At 46.8% G+C, this 21007-nt stretch overlaps 1 protein-coding gene across 2 annotated transcripts in view; it reads left to right on the forward strand.

Moving 5' to 3' along the window:
• The window catches only part of Plcg2 (phospholipase C, gamma 2), a 136489-nt gene extending 116125 nt beyond the window's left edge, over window positions 1–20364 (forward strand). The window contains 3 exon segments of one of the 2 annotated variants that reach the window (NM_017168.1): window positions 5652–5740; window positions 19200–19384; window positions 19999–20364. In NM_017168.1, the coding sequence (NP_058864.1) occupies window positions 5652–5740; window positions 19200–19384; window positions 19999–20041 (317 nt within the window). In that variant the 3' untranslated portion in view covers window positions 20042–20364. 2 annotated transcript variants of the gene reach the window in all.
• The last annotated feature ends 643 nt before the right edge of the window (window positions 20365–21007 follow it).

A 21007-nucleotide genomic window follows, 5' to 3' on the forward strand; every position in this document is an offset into this window, starting at 1 on the left:
TCATAAGGCCCTGAGCATCCACAGGGTCCAATTCTCCTAAGCAGGTCACATATGAACCCATAAATGTGGGCATCTCTCAGGTCCCAATCACAGAAGCTTCTCTTCCCAGGAGGCTGTAATAAATACAGAGAGAAGGAGGCTATGAGGGACTTAGATCTAGATCGGACATTATATTACCTCCCTCCCAAAAAGCTCAGGGAGCACTGAGGCAGAGGGAACAGAAAGGTTACCAGAACTACAGAGGTACACACAGTCTACCAGACCAGTACGAGAACAAGCCAGCCCAAATCACAACCCAGATTCCGGGAGGGCTCATGAAGTCCCACTCCACGATGAGGAGCTGTTAGCAACCAATGGCTGCTGGGAGAGAGAGTGTCCCATCTTCTTCAGGGATTCAGCCCCTGAGAGATGTGAAATTCTCGAACAATAAAAACCATGAAACAACAAAACCCACTCGATTGAATTTTTCCAGGGCAGCTAAGACAGTGTCTTGTGAGACCTGGGGTTTCTCTGAAGGGTTTCTCTTAGGGTTTTACTGCTGTGAACAGATACCATGACCAAGGCAACTCTTACAAGGATATTTAATTGGGGCTGGCTTACAGGTTCAGAGGTTTAGTCCATTATCATCAAGGTGGGAGCATGGCAGCACCCTAGCTGGCTGGCTGGCTGGCTGGCAGGCATGGCGCTGGAGGAGCTGAGAGTTCTACATCTTCATCTGAAGGCTGTTAGCAAAATACTGGCTTCCAGGCAGCTAGTATATGAGGGTATTAAAGCCCACACCCACAGTGACACGCCTACTCCAACAGGGCCATACCTCCTAATAGTGCCACTCCCTGATCTAAGCATATGCAAACCATCACAAAGGCCATCCTCCTGTGGGATAGTTTCTCTCAGGACCTTCCTGATTTCACATTTAACCTAACATGCAGACCAGCAATGTGGTGGATTTCTTCCTTTCTTTTCTACGGCATTGCTGATTCATGAGGCAGACACACCGTAGATCCTTCTAGATTCCCCAGGAGGTCACTATTCCCCTGTTTCCCAGAGCAGTCATTTTTCAAGAGAAAGAAATTACTATCATTTTTCGTCATTTATATCAAATTACCGTCTTTTGATGTTTGGAAGCGCTGAACTGGGTCTTTTGAACACTTGGATCACGCCACCCCTTCTGTCATATGGAGTCTCTCAGCTTCTGTAGCCATTTCTCTCACTCCCTGCTAGATGCATTTCCAACCAGCAGATGCCTTAGGGGCTCCTGTTTGAAAATGCTGGTTTCTGGGTCCACCGTGGTATGTTCCAATTCAGCCCAGGGTGGCGCCCCGGAATCAGCCTGTGTTATGGCCGGCACCCAGAGAGAACCGAGGCAGTACTGAGCAAAGGAGGCTGGCCCCCAAACTCCAGAGTAGGAGTGTGGGTAAATGTTTAAAGCCTCAGATTTCTAGTTAGCAATTTAGAAATAACATTTGAGTATGTTAGACAATAACAAACCCTCCTTGATGGGTAACATACAGCAGGAGACTTTAAAGCCAGCACCCGAGCTGTTGGACTCTGACTTACTATGTGCTTTTTCAGACTAGCCCAGCAATCAGGGTTCAGAAATGATGTTGCCTCCCTCCCATCAAGAAAAGTGAATCTTTGCAGTTCTGGTCTTAATGACCTCATGTCATTAAGGAACCAGGGCCAGCCCGTTCCTGGACCATCTTGGTCCTCCCCTGACCCTATCATCCTTTGGAAGATGGGGGAGGTGACCTCAGGATGCAGTCAAGAGCTCACGGCACACTGACTTTCCTTCCTTAGGGAAAACAATTCTCCTAAAATGAATTAGCTTGAAAAGAAAAAAACCCAACAAGGAAACATGGAGGTGGGTTAATAATGGGAGCCTCCACCCCGTTCTAACTAGGAGATAATCACAGCACGGCTGTTCTCCCTCTCCTTGCAGGCTCCTGGCGTATCTATATTCATGAGAGGCAGGAAATAAAATGAATAGTCCTTTTGTGCAGATGGCTTCCACGGCCGTGGAAACTCGAAAATAAACTTTGCCCATTGTTAAGATGGCTGCACTTAAGCTTTCAAACAGGCTGGGCCCGGCTCAGGAGGGAGAGGAACTTACTGTACTCAGCTACCTTAATTTCCTTTTCTTTAATCCTTACAGTAATCCTGTGAGCTCGCGCTCTCTCTCTCTCTCTCTCTCTCTCTCTCTCTCTCTCTCAATAATTTTTACTTTTAAAATCTGAGCACGTTGGGCCCTGGAGATGTGAATTCACTCATCCAAGGTCACAGGCTGCCACTTGCCCCTTGTTTTTCCTTCTCTGTAGACTGTCCTTGAGGGGCCTCTTATTTCAAGTGGGCATTTAAAGCCCCCAGTGCAGACCTTCCTTCACTTCCCTTCTCCATGTGAAACAAACAAAACTAAAAATAATACAATTTTCGTGGTTGGTGAAACTGAGAAATAGCTTGGCTCTAGTCCACGAGTGGCTTCCCAGAGTTGGGCGGTAAGAAGTGTGAGGGACCATGGGCAGAACCCATTCTTTCCAAGAGGCACACACCATCAGTCAGTCCTGCCCTATATCTGGAATCCACTGCTACCTGGCATTGTCCTGGACCACTCCTGAATACCTTGAGGTCTTTTATTCTACCAGTCCATTAATGTTAAACTGTCCTCAGGTCAGCCCATGAGATGCACAGAATCTGTGTCTTAACAGGGTTCACAAGGTGCTAGAGCTACAGAGTCTGCACTTGCACCTTAATGGGAGTCACAAACTATATTAGCCTGGACTAGTATTGTGCTAGACAGCAGTCTGTGATTATCAACCCAGCAGAAGCTAGAGCAGCCAACAAACCAAGTACTTCCTAAAATTCTCATCATCCATTAGGTGGAAATAGGTCAGACCATTGCAGTACAGCAGTATTTAATGAACTCAGAATGTCCCCCAAATGCTACAAGGCAAGGGTGATGCTGGAGGGGAGGGAATGTGGCCTGAGAGTTTTATACCCATCCCAACTATCACTCATCTATAAACTCAAAGGACGGAGCCCTTTAAAATGCACAGTTGGGGATTCTGTGTTACATGCGCACAGGAGAACAGAGCCAGGTAACTAAGACATTCACAAGGAAGTTCAGTAAAGAAGACAAGGAATTGAGAAATTTAACAATATGTTTGAGCTGGGCAAGGGTGGTGTATGCCTTTAATCCCAGCACTTGGGAAACTGAGTTTGAGGCCAGCCTGGTTTACATAGTGAGTGCCAGGATAGCCGGGGCTGATATACAGAGAAACCCTGTCTTGATACACCACCACCAAAAGACAAATCAACAGTGAAACAATATTTGAACGTTTCCTGCAAATGGAATTTTTTTTTTAATCAAAGACCAAACTAATAGAGTCCTGGTTAGTGAGATGTGTATTGACATATTGGTGTGTTCATCTTGCTTAGATTTACAGAGAAGATGAGATAAATTGTGGTAAAGGGGGCTAGGAAGGTGGCTCAGTAGTGCTGGCCACCAAATCCGATGACCTGAGTTCAACCACTGGGACAAACATGGTGGAAGGAGAGAAATAACTCCTAAAATTGTCCTCTGACCTCCACATCCACATGGCGGCATGCACATGTCCCCACTCCAAATAAATCGATAAAAATAAAGATATACAGTAAAGGACTCACAATAGAATGGAGGCCATGGTATGTAATTGTTCCTCCCCATGGTCCTTTAATTTTGAAAAAAAGAATTGAATTCTAAAATGTCAGAAAAATATACCCAAAACCCTTCTTTGTGGGAGAATAATGGCAGCAAAACAGGGTAACTTGTTTCCAAGATGCCCCACCACAGGGGGTTGTTAATTTATCGCTCAATAAAACTTTTCTTGCTCACTCTAAAAAAAAGTCAAGAGGATGCAAATGTTCTATACATTGGTATAGAAGCAATAACATATTTAAAGATATCCAAAATAGGGAGGAAGGAAGGAAGGAAGAAGGCTGAAGGTTGAGTGCCCCTTTCCTTATCCTGAACAGCAGCAGTAGCCTCGGAGAGAGTCAATGGTTATTGTTGAAAGTCGAGAAGCTGGGACTGGGGAGGTGGCTCAGCAAGGAAAGGTGCTTGCAGCCAAGCTGGACAACCTGGGTTCAGTCCTCACACGGTGGAAGGAGAGAATTGGCTTCTATATGCTGTCCTCACCTCTGCACACACACACACCAACAAATATTAATTTATAAAGGTGATAATAGTGTCGTTATTCCCTACGAGAAATGGGCCAAACAGGATGGAGGACGGTGTAAGGAAATGGGGCATCTCTAATCTATGCATCACTTATCCTGGAGGCTCAGCAGATAACAAGTAAAAGAAGAGCTCTCGGGACTAAGGGGCCATTAGAAGGGATGACTGAGATGGAAGGTTATAGGTAAACTCCAAGGGACCGTGCATCGGATCTGTGCTTTTTATTTTTTAAAAAAATAAACCGTATTGTAAAAATTCAAATAAACATGACACACTGAAATGAAGCAGACCACTTAAGTCTCTCTATATCAATAAGCTTTTATACAGTTAGAGCAGCCATGAGGAAGCTGGGGCTTCTCATCGGATTTTACACTCTCACTATTGAGTGTTTTTATGCACTTCTCTGTGGACGTAATTAGAACTAGAAAAACCATTAGCTTTATATTGTCTTTTGTAACTTGTGTCCATTACCTTGCAGCCAGTCCTTGTGCATTAGCCTTTCTTGCTCTCTTCTCAGTGTCACATTGTATCCACCCTTGTACGTTTGTTTACCTGCATGTGTATATCATTGGCTAGGGAGTCTGTGCTTTGTAAAAGAAACACAAACATCTTAGAGTGGAAAAACCCGTCACAGGGGTGTGCTGTAGGCTAGGGAACAGGTATCCTGTTTCCTGTGGATTCCTTTATGCAAGGCAGCAAATCGACTGTCGAGATGGTTTGATGCCAGTGCTGTTTCATGAGGCTGGGGGTACAGATCGGCCCCATCATCAATCCTTAAAAAAAGGACATGTTTTCAAGGTCTGCTGGACGTGGATCCCGATTGCAAATAGGGAATGGATTCCAGGGAGAGTGATCAATACAGCCCCAGATTGCCAAGGGATAGTCAGATAGAAAATCACTAAAGATGAAGGCTACACCCTAGCCCTGTGCTTTGTGAAGGCCCAAGAGGAGGCAGGGGTGGAAGACTCATTACTGTTCTGACTCTTTTGACTTTATGAGTACTTAAGGAACTGAACCACAGTAGTTATTGATCACTCTGATGTCAATGAGGGGTAGTCTGAAGACTCTTACTTCTTTCTAAAACTGCATTTATTAATTGTGCATAAGTGTACATGTGTGGGAGTTGTTTCTTTCCTCTCCTATGGGTTCCAGGGTATCAGGTATGGCAGTGGTCATCTTTATCTGATGAGCCATCTGGTCAACCCAGTTTTGATTTCTTCTGAGCTGGCCATTTTTGAACTTTACAATGTGGATGGGTTTGTCAAGAATGCTAATCCCTCTCTATGACTTTAGGACGGGAACTTGGGCATCTGGGCCTCAGCATGGCACTCTGACTTCTCTACCCTCGGAATGGGCATGCCATCTCCGGGATATCACAAGAAAGCCCAGAGTTGATGTTGATGGCCTGTCATTGGCTCTTCTCCTTCTGTCTCTGCTCCAGGATTTAGATCAGTCCCTCTGAAGAACGGGTACAGTGAAGACATCGAGCTGGCGTCCCTCCTGGTTTTCTGTGAGATGCGGCCGGTCCTGGTGAGTGGCGGGCACTGACAAGTTGGCTGGGGTAGGAATATAATGGGAATGTTCTGGATTAATGAGCTGAAACTCTCCCAGGACCATTGAAAGGTCTGGGATTTTTTCCTCCTCAGCATCCTTTCTTGATGATCACTATAGGATTCTGGAGTGGACTGTACAGTCTGTAGGGAGAGAGATCCTGGGAAGAAGGTCCTTGTGGTTACTTGTTGCCAACAGCCTGGGCAGATGATGCTTTTCCAGACAAGCTCATCTTTCTGGATGTGTTACCCATCTGTTGACCTTGGGTCATAGCTTCAAAGGATCTGTGTTTGATCTGGGAAGGCTGAAGGCTGATTCCCATGGGGGTGTGTGTGACTGTCTCTGTACTAGAGGAACCACTTTCTAGTCCTTGTTTCTTGGTGTCTTGAAGAGTTCTTGTTTCTCTGTTGACTAAGCAGCTTAGTTGTGCATTGCGGTCACTTTCTCACTGTGACCAAGACTTGACAAGGAGCACCGTCAGGGAGGAGGGTTTGTTTGGCTCACAGTTTGATGCGATACAGTCCACTGTGGTGAGGGGAGCATGGTGGCTCTGTGGTGGGGAGAGTTTGGATAGCTTCTTGCTGAGGAATCAGGAAGCAGAGACTGTACAGGAAATGGGACTAGGCTAAAAACTTCAATGCCCACCATCAGTGACTCTCTCTTCCACAGTTTCACCACCACCAGCTGAGGACCACATTAAAACAAACACATTTCTGTGTGGGGTCGTTTTCTATTCAAATTGTAACATGTAAATGTGGCGGGAAGATCTTGGCTTCATTGAATGACACCAAAGAGCCTGACGAATTTACCCTAGGCTCTTGTAGTTGGTAACCCATGTAGTAAGATTTTTTTGTTTCATTTTTCTTTTATTGAAATTAGACATTTTTATATAATATATTCTGATCATGGGTCCCCTCCCTCAACTCCTTTGAGATTTCCCTTTATCTTCCCTCCCATCAGAATCCACACCCGCTCCATCATTCATTAGAATGCAAGCAGGCATCTAAAGAATAACAAAAATAAAATAAAAAATAAAACAAAAACAAACCAAACCACACATATATATACGTACATATATACATGCATATATACACATATATACATATTACATATATATAATACAGACACATACATATAGACACATACACATACATATATATATATATATACACACACACATATACATATATATAATACACATACACACACAGAAAGGACCCATAAGGTTAAACAAATTTGCCCTGTCAAAGCCATATGAGACAAAGTCCCTTCAAGGACGCCACTGATTTCTCTTGTGTTGGCCACCTACTGCAGCACATGGGGCTTACCCTTAAGAGTGACTTGAATCCCCAGTGAGATTCCATGGAGAGAGGTAAGTTTTCATTTCTGAGTGATTATCATTGGAGAGAGCTGCTGGGTCCACTTCTATCAGAGCTGGGACTTTACTCGGTGCAGACCCGTGCGGACCCTGTGCACGCTGCCACGGTCTCTGTGAGTTCATGTGTTGGTTGGTCCTGTTGTGTTCAGAAGGCCTTGTTTCCTCGGTGTCCACCACCCTAACCGGGTCTTATAATCTTTCCACTTCCTCTTCCACGGTCTTCCCTGGTCCCTGAAGACATCCCGTTTAGGACCGAGGGTTCCAAAGTCTCTTACCCTCTGCACACTGTCCAGTGGCCGTTCGTTCTGTTATTTGTTATCGGCTGCAGGAGGAAGTGTAATAAAACATACAAGAATCCTGGTGTGGGGTTTCTTCCCCACTTTAGACCATTTATGTCCCCGGATGAAAGACACACATAGCCTTTGTATTTACAGTAAACCCTAAATAGCACACTAGCGGGGCAGCTGCCTGCCCTCCATGCTGTTAGAATCTACTCTCCCATCGATAACCCCGACTTATTACTATTTACTATGTCCCATCTGGGCTGCTCTTAACCCAATGGGGCAGCCCCTCAGAGCCAGGTCCTCTTGGCCTTTAGTCCGTGGTGGCTTCCCTTCTCCCTCTTGCATGTTCTTGGTCTTCCATGGTGACTTATTCCTGCTCCTCCTCCTCCTCCTCTTCCTCCCCTTCCCCTTCCTCCTCTTCCTCTTCCTCCCCTTCCTCTTCCTCCCCTTCCTCTTCCTCCCCTTCCTCCTCCTCTTCTTCCTCCTCTTCCTCTTCCTCCTCCTCTTCCTCCTCCTCCTCCTCCTCTTCCTCCCCTTCCCCTTCTTCCTCTTCCTCTTCCTCCCCTTCCCCTTCCTCCCCTTCCCCTTCCTCCTCTTCCTCTTCTTCCTCCTCTTCCTCTTCCTCCTCCTCCTCCTCCTTCTCCTCCTCCTCCTTCTCCTCCTTCTTTTTCTTCTTCTTCAGGGTCCCCTCTCCCCAAGCCCTTGAAACCTCAACCCCACTTGTCTTTTCTGCCCAGCTATTGGCTGTCGGCATCTTTATGTACCAATCAGAATTAACTTGGGGGGCAGGGTTCCAGGGTGCTGTGTGTAGACTCCAGGTCTTGGGGGCCTGCACTTAGCATCACAATAGACAGTAAAAGACAGAAACTCAACATGAAGCTTCTTTGATGATGTCCGAGCAAAATCTGACCTATAAATACAGCAGAATGTCATTAAGAGGCTCGTGGCTACTTCCCTGCAGTAGTATTCGGTTTTCCCCAAGGTCCCTGGCCTATCCGGTGTCTAATGTTTGGCCACCCAAGCAGTGCTGGGGACATGGAGTTAGCCTTAAGTCAGTTATTGGCTGGTTGCTCCCGTAAGCTTTTGTACCGCTACTGCATACAGCATCTTGCAGGTTGGTCATCATTACAGACGGAAGACTTTGTAGTGGGGTTGGTGTTCACCCTTCTCCTTTGGCCGCCTGCCGAGTGCCTTCAAGTATCATGAACACTAGTCCATAGGAGTAAAGGCTCTAGGTAGGCACCGGCTCCACTTGTTCGAGTTCAATGAATTGTGTAGGTATAGCTTTCCACACTGGAGCCTTACCATCAGTTTGTGGAGAGCAATGAATAGCCCAGTTGGTGGCAGGCTCCCATGGGGTATCTTTGGCCAACTCCTCAATTAGATATAACCCATGCTTGGCACTGGAAGTGGTGATGAGAGATGCCCAGATGGGCCTCCATCTTCTGCAGCGTTTGGCAATTCCATTCAGATCGGCTTCATACATGTATATATTTTAGGAAGCTTCTACTGCAGTTAGCTATACAACGCCTTCCATGGCCCTTAGTGTGCAGCCCCCATCCCCCAGATTCTCTCTGTCACCTCCTTCCCTTCCCCTCTCCACTTGTTCCTTCTGCTCCTACCCTGCCCCCCACATCTGTAACTGTTTATTTCCCCTTCCTAGGGAGATCCATCTCTCCCCGCCCCTACTCCCTTACTCTCTATGTAACCTCTGTGGTTTTAGATATTACAACTTATCGAAGACTTAATAGCTAACACCACATATAATACATTCCATATTTGTCCGAGTCTAGACCTCACTCAAGATCATTTTTTTTCTAGCTCCATCCATTTACTCGTGCAATTCCACCATTTCATTTTTTAAATGGCTGAGTAATACTGCATTGTGTAAATGTACTACATTTTCTTTATCCATTCACCATTTAGGCTGTTTTCAATTTCTCTCTATTATGAAGCTGTAATGAACACGATTGAGCAAGTGCTCTTTTTGCAATGCCTGGCATGCAGATAATTCATTTTTTCCATGACCCTTCTTTCTTCTACCAAAACCTTGGAGAGTCAGGGAATTCTATAGCTACCCAGATTTCCCTTTGGGAAACCTAAGCCAACCATGGCTGTGGGCCCCAGTGTGCTGTCATCTGTTGACGATTTGCTATTGGACCACGTTGTGTTTTCAGGTAGGAAAGTGTTGGTCCATGAGAGCTTTCAAATGGGGTAGGACGGGGGGTGCCTTGAACGGCCATTGTGGTAGTTCAGGAAGTAAAAACTGCTGAATTTATAGCCAGGCATGGTGGCACACACCTTTAACCCCAGCAGTCAGGAGGCAGAGGCAGGCACATCTCTGAGAGTCTGGTCTATTTATTGAGTTTCAGTCAAGGCTTGAATGAATGAATGAATGAATGAATGAATGAATCTATCCTGAACTTGACTCCTAGGAGAGAATACTTGGCTTCCTAGTATGACGGTTTCTCAAGCATTCACAAAACATTGGGGTGAAAGAAGACATAAAAATAAGGGACCCGGGGTTGGGGATTTAGCTCAGTGGTAGAGCGCTTGCCTAGCAAGCGCAAGGCCCTGGGTTCGGTCCCCAGCTCCGAAAGAAAAGAAAAGGAAAAAAAAAAAAGGGACCCAAGGCAGGAGGCAAAGAGTGATAGACTGTCGTTAGCTAATGACTCAGTCGACCAAAGGTACCACCACTCTCTAATTTAAGATAGCCTCAGAATGAGGAGATCTATCTGACGGGGATAGATAATAGATAATTGTTCCCCATCTTGAAAATAATTTTAAATATTAAAATAAAAGATATTTTTCACTTGAACCTTAAATGAAGCCCCCCCTCTAGCCAATTCCATGTTCCAGGCCTGGGCAGGAACATTTTTGTAAGTTACTTCCTGTACTGTGGCTGAGCAAGCCAAATGTTTAAGCCCTCATGGGTCTTAAAGCGCTCCTCTTCAGAATGAATTATGCACAAGTCAGTATGTCATAAACAAGACCGAGATGCTTGATAAATCTATTAGGATGAGATTCCTTATGGTGTGATGGCTTACCAAAACCCCCACAGGCCTGGGGAGACAGATCGGCTGGTAACGTGCCCACAGGTAGGAGGACCTGAGTTCTGGTCCTTGACACCCACATAAAAGCCAGGTACAGCAGTGCTGATCTATAATGGCTGGGCAGGAGGTGCAGAGCAGAGGACCTCCTGGTGCCTGCTTGCTAGGCAGCCAATCAGTGAAATCTAGGTCTGTGAGAGACAGAGACGCTGTCTCAAACATAAAGTGGACCGTGACTGAGGGGGACATCCAACACTGTCCCCTGCCTTCCACACAAACACGTGCATACGCAACAATATACAAATGTGCATGCATGTATGTCACACATGCACGCGCGCGCGCGCGCGCACACACACACACACACACACACACACACACACACACACACACACACCCGTCAGTACAGAACACAGAGGGAAAAGAGAAATCAGTATTGAGTTCATTTGCTTCTTTCACTTCCTGTTTGTGTGTGTGTTGTTAATTTCACACCCACACCTGACCACACATTTGGCACCAGGATAGTCTCTGTAGATGTTCCGTAGCATCTACACTTCTGTCCACTAGATGGCGGCAGCTCCCACCTCATACAACAGCACAGACTCTCTAGCCACTGTCGCACATCCCTCGGGTGGCCATATCCTTCTTGGAGAACCACTGCTCTAAAATGAGATTTGAAGCACCTTTCTATATTAGATTCTGCCATTAAGTAGATTGGGCATAAGCTCGGTATTCCTCCAATACCTAGATGGGACCCATTTACCCCTCAGGCCCTTCGGCCTGTTTCCCTTCACTTATGTCTGAATTACTTGCTCAGGCTCCATTCCCAGATACGGAATGAATGGGACAGGATAATTTAGCAGGGTTGTAGAGCTGCAGACTTAAACCTTGAAGACAAGGAAGCTAGAAGAGGCTTTGCTGAGTCAGGCTCCCTGCCTCTCAGCCCACTGCAGCACATGCGAGCATGCTTCTCCCTCTGTTGCCTGGGGGAGGAGGAGTTTTGCTGCCCCTTGGTGCCCATCGTAAAGTCCATCTGCAGGCAACAAACGTGGCTGAGGAAGGCAGTCGGACAGCACTTTGCAAAGCTGTTGTAAACACCCTGAAACTGTCATAAATAAATCATTAGGAATCATGGACGACAGAAGAAGTGAATATTTTTAAAGAAAATTGTGCTTTGCTAGGCCTGCCTTCCTTGATGAGGGATGCCCGGTCTGTTGGGGACCTCACTGTTGAGGGAGACAAGGGATGGGGAGGGAGGTTCTGAATGGAGAGTCTCCTCTTACAGGCCTGCTCTTTTAAGAGGAAGCCTCTGAGTATGTGCAAATTTCATGTCAGTGGCTGGCTCCTGAGCCTGTATTTAATTGTACATCTGTCACCTGGTTCTGAACCACCTCCAGCTGCCAGTTGGCATTTCCGTCCATGCTGAGATGAAGGCCTCTCTCTGAGGCTGAGATGGGCAGTAAGCTAGGCTTCCCCTGATGTCTAGAGGGTCCAACCGTGTTGTGTTTGTCACCATAACCTCTGGATGCAGGAGGCAGCAAGACTTTTTCTGAACAAGGGATCGATCCATCGGGAGCCCTGATGGAGTTTCCTCATGAAGTATTTGTTGGAAATAAAGCTTAAAGCGGCGGAAGTCTGTCAATAAATAATTCAAATCTCTTCCGAGGTGGCCATTTAGCATGCCACACTTACTTTATGGACCCTCGGTTCCTTACCGTGTTTGCCGAATATATGTTTTTAAGGAGTATTTTAGCACTGTGATATTACTTGCTATATTTAATTTGGGGAGCAGGGTAAAAAAGGAGGGAGGTAAAAGAAAAAAAAATCCCCACGCCAGCCTGCTCGTAGCTTGTTGTCTCCTCTGCCTTGCCCTTTTCCCTCCCCCCCCCCCCCCGCACTCGATATTTGTGAAGTTGAATTCCCACGTGTGCCCTCTCCCCCTCTGCAGATGGCTTGAAGAAGCTCTTCTCTGGAGTATGATTTTCAAAGCCCTCCATGCTCTTGTCTCGTTAGCTGTAGGTCCCCGAGTCACTCAGCCCCTCTTCAGCCAACGGTGCTTTCATTGGTGGCAGGTTTTTTTTTCTTCCTTTGTTGACTTTGTAAATAGTAGAGGCCTTCACATAATTTTTTTTTATTAAAAATATCCACCATGGGCTAGATATTTACCAGTGAATTATAGAACAAAGAATAAGAAGGTGCTGTGTTAAAAAGGGGGGCCAGTGTTCTCAACCTGTGCATCACAAATGACCCTTTCCCAGGCGTGAATATCAGATATCCTACATATCAGATATTTACATTATGATTCATAACAGTAGCAAAATTACAGTTATGAAGTAGCAACGGAAATAATTTTATGGTTGGGCATCCTCACAACATGAGGAACTGTATTAAAGGGTGGGGGTATTAGGAAGGTTGAGAACATTTGCTTTAGGGGAAATGTTTTCTGAAAGTCAAGTCTGGGTTTTAGGTCAGCCTTGACATTTAGAAGGGGTCTCTGCCCAGATAACCTGCTTTGGGGGAACAGAACAGAGTGGGGAAGCTTCCACACACCCTGACCATCATCAGGGAGTAAGCTGGCGGTACCTGGCAGGATATTTAGAAAAACAAACAGCTTCCCTGGTTTGGGCTGGAATAAGCTTTTCTCTGGGCTGGTTGGAGAAAGGAGCAAGAGGGAGTGAGCTCCACAGGAAGCAGAGCTTGTTGACTTTCTAGCTAAAGGCACAGCCCAACAGAAAGAAGCCTTCCTTCTTTGGAGAAAAGCTATGATGCATTGGTGGCTTTGAAAGTCATAAAATGACGGGAATAAAAACACTGAGAGCCACCCATGAGGTAGGGAAAGGGAATACATATAAATCCGGAGTCCCAGAAGACCAAGCACTGAGCTGGTCTGCAAGTTTTTGAGACTGAGAATGACTTTTCTCTTACTGGGGGCTTGAAGGGGGGGAGTCAGGACCTGGAGACATCAATTCAAACCCTCCTGGTGCTTTACCAGCTAGAGTTTGGCCATGGCGGCTTCAGAGAGAGATTCTCCTGTGCTTGCCTCCCCAGATCTACTGACAGGATACAGATACCAAACAGACAAAGCCCCAAGCTGTAATGAAAAAATAACCCTATCACATACAGAGGAAGAAAGACCCACTGTGCAGCTACAGTGGGCACCGTGGGGAGCTACCTCGTGGAGCCCTACAAGAGGATCAGGATTTGGAAACAAAAATACCAGACTCTGATCACTTACGTAATGAAAATCTCTGTGAGTTCAAGGCCAGCCTGGTCTACAGGGCTAGTTTCAGGACAGGCAGGGCTACACAAAGAAATCCTGACTCGAAACAAAACCAAGAAAATTCCAATTTAAAGAAAGGTGCCCATGTTTAAGGCAGAGTGCCAAAGTACTTCAGAATCTAGAAAACCACCATTAGAGAGGGAACTTGTGGAGGAAGCGATGGGCTGGGCCAGTTTTCAGATGGTTAGCAGAGGGATAGTCTCTACAGGCTTGTTCATCTGATTTGGTGGGATGAATAGAAAATGGCCGATACACCCAAAGACGCTTGAATGTTTATAAGGTAAAGTCTAGCATTGGACATGACCTCATTAGCCCTGGAAACTCGAGGACAGGGACGTGCCAGCTGCAGACTGGCAAGGGGAGGGAATGCAGTGTCCAGTCACCCACCTGCCAGGATAGCAGGACGTTACGGATGCCCTCTTGGGGCCAGGGAGGTGCTACTGTGCAGATGCATTCATGGGGCTAGGGAGATGGCTCCCTTGGTAAAGTTGGCTGAGTTTGGGTCTCAGTCCCCACGTAAAAGCCAGGATATATGGCACACATCTGTGTAACCCCAATGCCCTCTGGGAAAAGTGGGAGATCCTTGGAGCTCATTGGCTGGGTAGACTGGTTAAGCTCCGGAGTCTGTGAGAAACATCATCGCAAAAGTAAGGTGGCCAAGCACAGCAGTGCACACATTTAATCTCAGCACAGAGAGGTGTAGCGAGGTCCTAGTCAGACAGGGCTACATGGTGAGATCCTGTCTCAAGCATAAATCTGACAGTTGAGAGCCACGGAGGAAGATTCCCGATGTTGACCTTTGGCACAAATGCATTTCTGAGTTTACAAGAATTACCCAAAGCAAACCCCTGAGTAGCCCCCATATATAAACGAGACTTCTAGATGGTGAAGTGCGGAGGTGGAGAAATGAGGGGTTTCATGGTATAATAGCATCGTACGGAGGCAAGGACACTGGTTAAGATTTTATGATGGCATCAAGGAAGGATGCACAAAACAAATACGCTATAATGAAAAATCCTGCAATCTGAAACTAAAAATAATCAACACACACACACACACACACACACACACACACACACACACACACCCACCAGGTAAAGGTTTTCACCTCTGACAAGGACTGGGTTGAAAGTGCCCTGCAGAGGGAGACTTCATTCTTCATGCAAAAGGGAAATGCCATTTTCATGGGGATTGTTGAAATCACAGAACTCTTGAAACGCATGCCTCATATGAGGGCGGCAGGGAGGAAGTCACCACCAGAACCTTAACCATGAGGGTAAACAGAGGAACAGATCAGGCAGGAGTTAGAGGGTGCAGTAAGCACAATGACACGGACAAGCATTTCCGTCTGTCTGGGCAACTGGGCTGGACTCTGACTGGAGAGGAATCCAACAGTCTAGGGTTTTCAAAAAAGTCTAAGAACAAATTACGAAGGGCAGGAGTTAGACCCCTGGAAACGGAAGGAAGAGTCCTGGGAAAAGCAGTCACATAAAAGTAAAGGGGGGTAAAGACAGCCAGGCATGGTGGGGCACACCTGGAGTCCCAGCTATTCACAAGCCAAGGCAGGATTGCCTGAACCACACATTGAGACTCTGAGAAATACAAAATACTTTAAAGCATCCAGGAATGGTATACACCGACCGAGAATGCTCAGTTTCCAAAGGACAGGACAGTGGAAAGATCGTGAAGTGAAAGCTAATTCAGATTCAGGACACAGGCAATTCTTTGAGTCCACCGAGCCACTCTGTGGGTAAAGATGCTGGGTTTTGAAGCCTGGCTACCTGAGTTCAATGCCCAGGACCCCACTGGGTTTAGAAGGAGGGAACTGACTCTGCCAAACTGTTCTCTGACCTCCATGCTCGCACTGTGGCACATCTCCTACCCCTAAGTCAATAAACGTAAAACTACGAGAATACATTTTCCTAGTCTGGGTGAGCCAGTCCACACAAAAATAAGTCCACGGTACCTTGGCTTCAGAAATAAACCTTTGCATTTTGCAAATGGATAAAAACCTCTCTATGTCTTTGTTTGGGGAACTTTATAAACTTGTGTCCTGGGTCAGAGTGAACCTTCCTGTACCTTTAAACACAGTGATCTGTCTCCCTGAGTCATTATCTGCCTGTGATACCATAAAGTTGGACAGATGTTGAGAATGGTTGGTATTTGAGAGTAAGAACTCCAAGGGCTGGAGAGATGCCTCAAAAGCTAAGACCACTGGCTGCTCTTGCAGAGGACCGGGGTTTGGTCCCCAGCACTCATGGGACGGCTCGTAACTACATGAAGCTCTAGTTTTGAGGGATCCGTGAGCCTCTTATGACTTCCACAGGCACCAGACATGCATACATGAAATACTTATACACATATGATAAAAATAAATCCTGAAAGAAAAATATTCTAAAGAGGAAGCCCAAATTACTTGGAAAATAGTTAATAAGATATATGTCATACCTATGCAGGCAAACCTTACTTTCCCATACTTTGTACATGTTGATTTTTGAAAACTGAGGCTTGGGGCAACCCTGCATGGAGCCTTTCATGTAGGCTTTCCTTAGCAGCCCCTGATAGCTTGGTGTGGCCCTGCCCCATCTGGAATCTGTTTCAGATTTTCAGCATGTGGTAGATTATTATAGCCACCGTGGAAATCTGTGTCGTCTGATCTTGCTGTTGTAACTGGTTTGGGGGTACTGTAGGCTGCACCCATGTGAAACACTGAGTTGGTAAATGTATGTGTTCTGACTGCTCTGTGGATTGGTCAGTATTCGTCACCGTTCCTCCTCTAGCTTCCTTATTCCCTGAGACAAAGAGTGCCAGTTAATAAAATGTCCCAGGAACAGGAAGAGTCACACATCTGTCACATTCGATCAAAGCTAGGATAGGTTCAGCCCAGGAAGGGGTATCGAGATCAGAGATGGGGCAGAAGTCAGGCCTTGTAATCCAGTTAAGCTGTGAACACTAGGGAAAGGCTCTTGGGGGATGAGGGGAGCTACTCTTATAAGCACAGATGATGAGACATCTTGTTTCAATATGGAGAAAGCAACAGTGGTCTGGTTAGGGGATCAAGTCAGCCACAGCATTCGCAAGTCCTGACTCTCTGCAGTTCCTCAAGAAAACTACAGAGGAAAAAAAACAAAAAAAAAGGCAGTCTGCAGGGGAGGCTCAGAGCTTTTAAGGAAGGAATCCACAGAGGGTGCTGATGCAGGAGGGCCAGCTGAGTCACTGGTCATGTGACCACAGGTGGAGTACAGTCTTAGAGCAGATGCAGTCCTCTCCTGTTGGAAGCAATGGTGGATTCTGTAGCTACAGAGAGACATCAATGCTAAGCTTCAAAAGACAGCCCCGCCTTGATTAGGGGCGAGTGTAGCTGGTGGCTGTCTGTGAAGAGCTAGTTTACCGTTCTGAAAATCCTGGGGCCCCGAGGATTATCTCAAATCCACTCTGCACTCCGAAGCCTGGGTGACAGCATATCCATTTATGACATGATTTACTGAAGCATTTAAGCCCTGCCATCGAGACCACAGAAGAAAAAATTCCCCATTCCAAGCATTGCTGTGGACTGATGGTGCGCTGGTCACCCAGGGGCCTAGTGGAGATGGATGGCGAGATTCATGTTTTCGTGCCTGCAGACGCAAGATGCTTTTTGCTGCCCACATATCAAGGGGTAATTTTGACTTCTGAGGCTTATTATTTAGGAAATGCGTTTCCTAAAGCTGTGGCTGCCATGGTTATTCTTCCCATGGAGGAATTTCTGGAAAGGATTTGCTTTTCTAGAAGCCATTTAGAATAGCAGCGATTCTTGAGGGGTCAAAAAAGAGAAAGCAGCCTGTGATAAGTGGGTTCCTGTTCATGTGGATGGCTGGCGGAAGTAACTGTGGATGGGCTAGGGTAGAAAGAGCTGACCTTAGCAAAACACTACAGCAGGGTCCTCAACCTTCCTGATGCTGTGATCCTTTAATACAGTTCTTCCTGGTGTGGTAACCCCCAACTGTAAAATTATTTTTGTTGCTACTTCACAACTGTAATTTTGCTACTGTTATGAATCGTAATATTTGTTTTCCCATGGTCTTAGGTGACCTCTGTGAAACGGTTGTTTGACCCTTAAAGGGGTCACAACTCACAGGTTGAGAAACAGGGCAGTCCAGTCAAATAGTAACACTGCTATGGAGGAGTGGGTACGGATGGGCCAAGAGAGAGCATCTCTGGAAAAGATGCTGTGTACATCTGTGAGAAGTCAGCGAACATCGAGTGGCTGGGGGTGGACAGGAGAGACTCCAGCTTTATAAAAGTCATACATTGTATCAGAAACACCTGCTCCTCACCCACCCCACACTTGTAGCTCTCTTCCGAAGTGTAACGTAAGACAACAGAAATTATGTATCTGTCTATGTGCGAGTGAGAGCAGGTGCTAGAGGACCCTGTTGGCTCCCCTAGAGTGGAGTTACAGGTGGCTGTGAATTGCCCGATGTGGGTGTTTGGAACTGAAGTCTGATCCCTGTGAGATCGCCAAGAACTCTTTTTTTTTTTAAAAAAGATTTATTTATTTATTATATATAAGTACACTGTAGCTGTTCAGACACACCAGAAGAGGGCTTCAGATCTCATTACAGATGGTTGTAAGCCACCATGTAGTTGCTGGGATTTGAATTCAGGACCTTTGGAAGAGCAGTGAGCTTAACCACTGAGCCATCTCTCCAGCCCCATCAGCAAGAACTCTTAATGCCTGGGTCTTCTCTCTAGCTCCTGCCTTGGTTTTTGACATAGTGCCTCTCACTGACATAGAGCTTACTAATTAGGGTAGGTTGTCGGGCCAGTGAGCCCTAGGGATCCACCTGTTTGCCTCCCTAGAGCTGACAGTACCTTTGCATTGCTCTGTTTAGGGTTTTTACCTGGGTGCTGGGAACCATCTTCATGTTTACAACCCAAGCTCTTGGACCAAGCATCTTCCCCAGCTCTGCTCTGCCTTTTAAGTCCTTGAATTACATTGTCTGCTCTCACCACCCATCCTCACCTTGTGCCACCCTTCCCCTGCCCCCCATGAACATATGTCTGCACAGACATCCATGGACGTAGGTAAAAGGCAGAAGTTGATCTGACCTAGGGACGAGCAGATTCAACTCAGGAAAGCACACAGTGCTCTTGGGTTTCAGGGTTTCACAGTAGAGCGACATTTGGAAGACCAAGGGTTGTAGCAGCTGCTAGCTTTTGCCATAGGTAATGTTGGTAAAGCAGAGGCTGAGGTCAACAGGAGACACTCTAACTTTGGAAGGAAGTTCAACTGTCTCGCAAAAGTCACCTTTGCTTAATTTGGCCCTGGCCTCCAAGAGCTAGCCCCCAGTGCAGAACCTCTGACTGGCCATTCTACAGGCATTCACTGGAGACCCAAGATGTGTCTCCCCTACAGGCTTGGAAGATGTCACTCACAAGGTTGTTCTCCCCCACCCCCGCCCCCCAGGAGAGTGAAGAAGAACTCTATTCCTCCTGTCGCCAGCTGCGGAGGCGGCAGGAAGAGCTCAACAACCAGCTCTTCCTGTATGACACACACCAGAACCTGCGAGGAGCCAACCGGGATGCCCTGGTGAAGGAGTTCAATGTTAACGAGAATCAGCTGCGGCTGTACCAGGAGAAGTGTAACCGGAGGTAGGTGTAATCATAACCCCCAAACCCCTCCAGTGCCCCCAAAGTTCTGGAGCTTCTAGGAGTGACCTCAGTGCCTGGGGCTGACACCTCAAGCACCTGCTGCTTCCCTCACGTAGAACTGTTTGCTCCACGGACATTTCGGTCTAATGATGGGAAAAAATGGTGAACACCAATTGTCTGCAATGGCTATGCTGGTGGTCAAACCTGGAGCCTCATGCGTGCTGAGGCAACGCTCTACTATTAAGCTACACTGACCACAAACTTGTCCTCACTGAGTGGTCAGCTGTAGGCTACGTGGTTCACATCCGAGATGAATTCTCCCCAGGGGAAGCTTCTGCTTCTGCCCCAGACATGAGGTGGGTGGGAGAGGCAACCAGTGGTGCCCCAAGTTCCCGGCCAGGCGTCAACTGAACTAACCTTCAAAGGACATTGCACGCCAGGTTGTGTTCTCACTGGAGCATTAGAAGAGCCACCATTGCCTTGTTTACATGGTGGGCATTCCCCAACTCTCGGGGGTGTGCTAGGAGCCCAGAGCCTCCTCCACTCAGCCACAAGTGACCTGCTAAGTAGGGTGGCAGCTACCCACTGATGGGACACAATCTCCTTCATTTCAGGCTGAGAGAGAAGAGAGTGAGTAACAGCAGGTTCTACTCCTAGAAGCTCTGTGCGCGCACATGCGTGCGGTGTTCATGAGCGCATCCGGATACAGGCGAGCCTTATAATCAGTTCCCAGGAAGAGGTTCATCTGTGACATTCATTGTCCTCTCTCCGAGCCACTCACCATAGAGATGACATTTCTGAAGACGTCCCCCCCATGGGCAGGAGGAGTTGAGACCTTCCTGCTGTTTTTCCACCTTGGACAACTTAACTTATACTCCTTATAGAGGATTCCCCCAACTGTGTGCCTCACGTTTGTCCTTCCCTGTTCTCAGCCTCTTTGAATAAAGGCAAGAGTTTCATGCCATTAAGCTTTCTATCTGATCTGTACAGTAAACAGGAATTCCTGTGTGGCAAACAAGATTCCGCCAGGGGCCCAGGTAATTGACTTCCACGGAAGGTGAGCCGATATATGGGGAACTAATTCATTAGTTTCCAAAAAAGGATTTTAGCTAAGAGGCCAATGACTCTAGAGTTAAGGCCACAGCAGTCCACGGAACCCCAAAGGCGGGTCAATGTGTGTTAACTGCCACTGGCATAGTGATTGGCTACACAGATCTACATGGAATCTGCAGAAATCGGGGATGGAGCCTGCCCTCAGGACATGTTTTGTCTCATGGCTACTGGTATTGGGGTGTTGGGGTGATAGCTTTTTGAATATCCTAGTTGCGCTTGTCCCAACTCATCACATCCAGGGTCCTCTTGAGTTTGGTAAGAGGCTGCTGCCAAGGTCCTGGGACCATAGGAAACAGCATCATTGCTGGTTAAAGAGGAAGCTGACAGGTAGGTTTATAGGAAGATTTCTCTGCCTTATCCACCATTTGGGTGCATCAAGTTAAGCTCTGATGGTATTGATGTTAGAGTGTTACAGTAAACCTGTGGCTAGTCCAGAGAGGCAGGCACACCTATCTCGGTCCACTGTCAACTGTGAGGCATCATTCAACACTTGTGGGATTTAACAGGGTG

Source organism: Rattus norvegicus, chromosome 19 (assembly GCF_036323735.1).
Source record: "Rattus norvegicus strain BN/NHsdMcwi chromosome 19, GRCr8, whole genome shotgun sequence".
In the NCBI taxonomy this organism is placed as follows: Eukaryota; Metazoa; Chordata; class Mammalia; order Rodentia; family Muridae; genus Rattus; species Rattus norvegicus.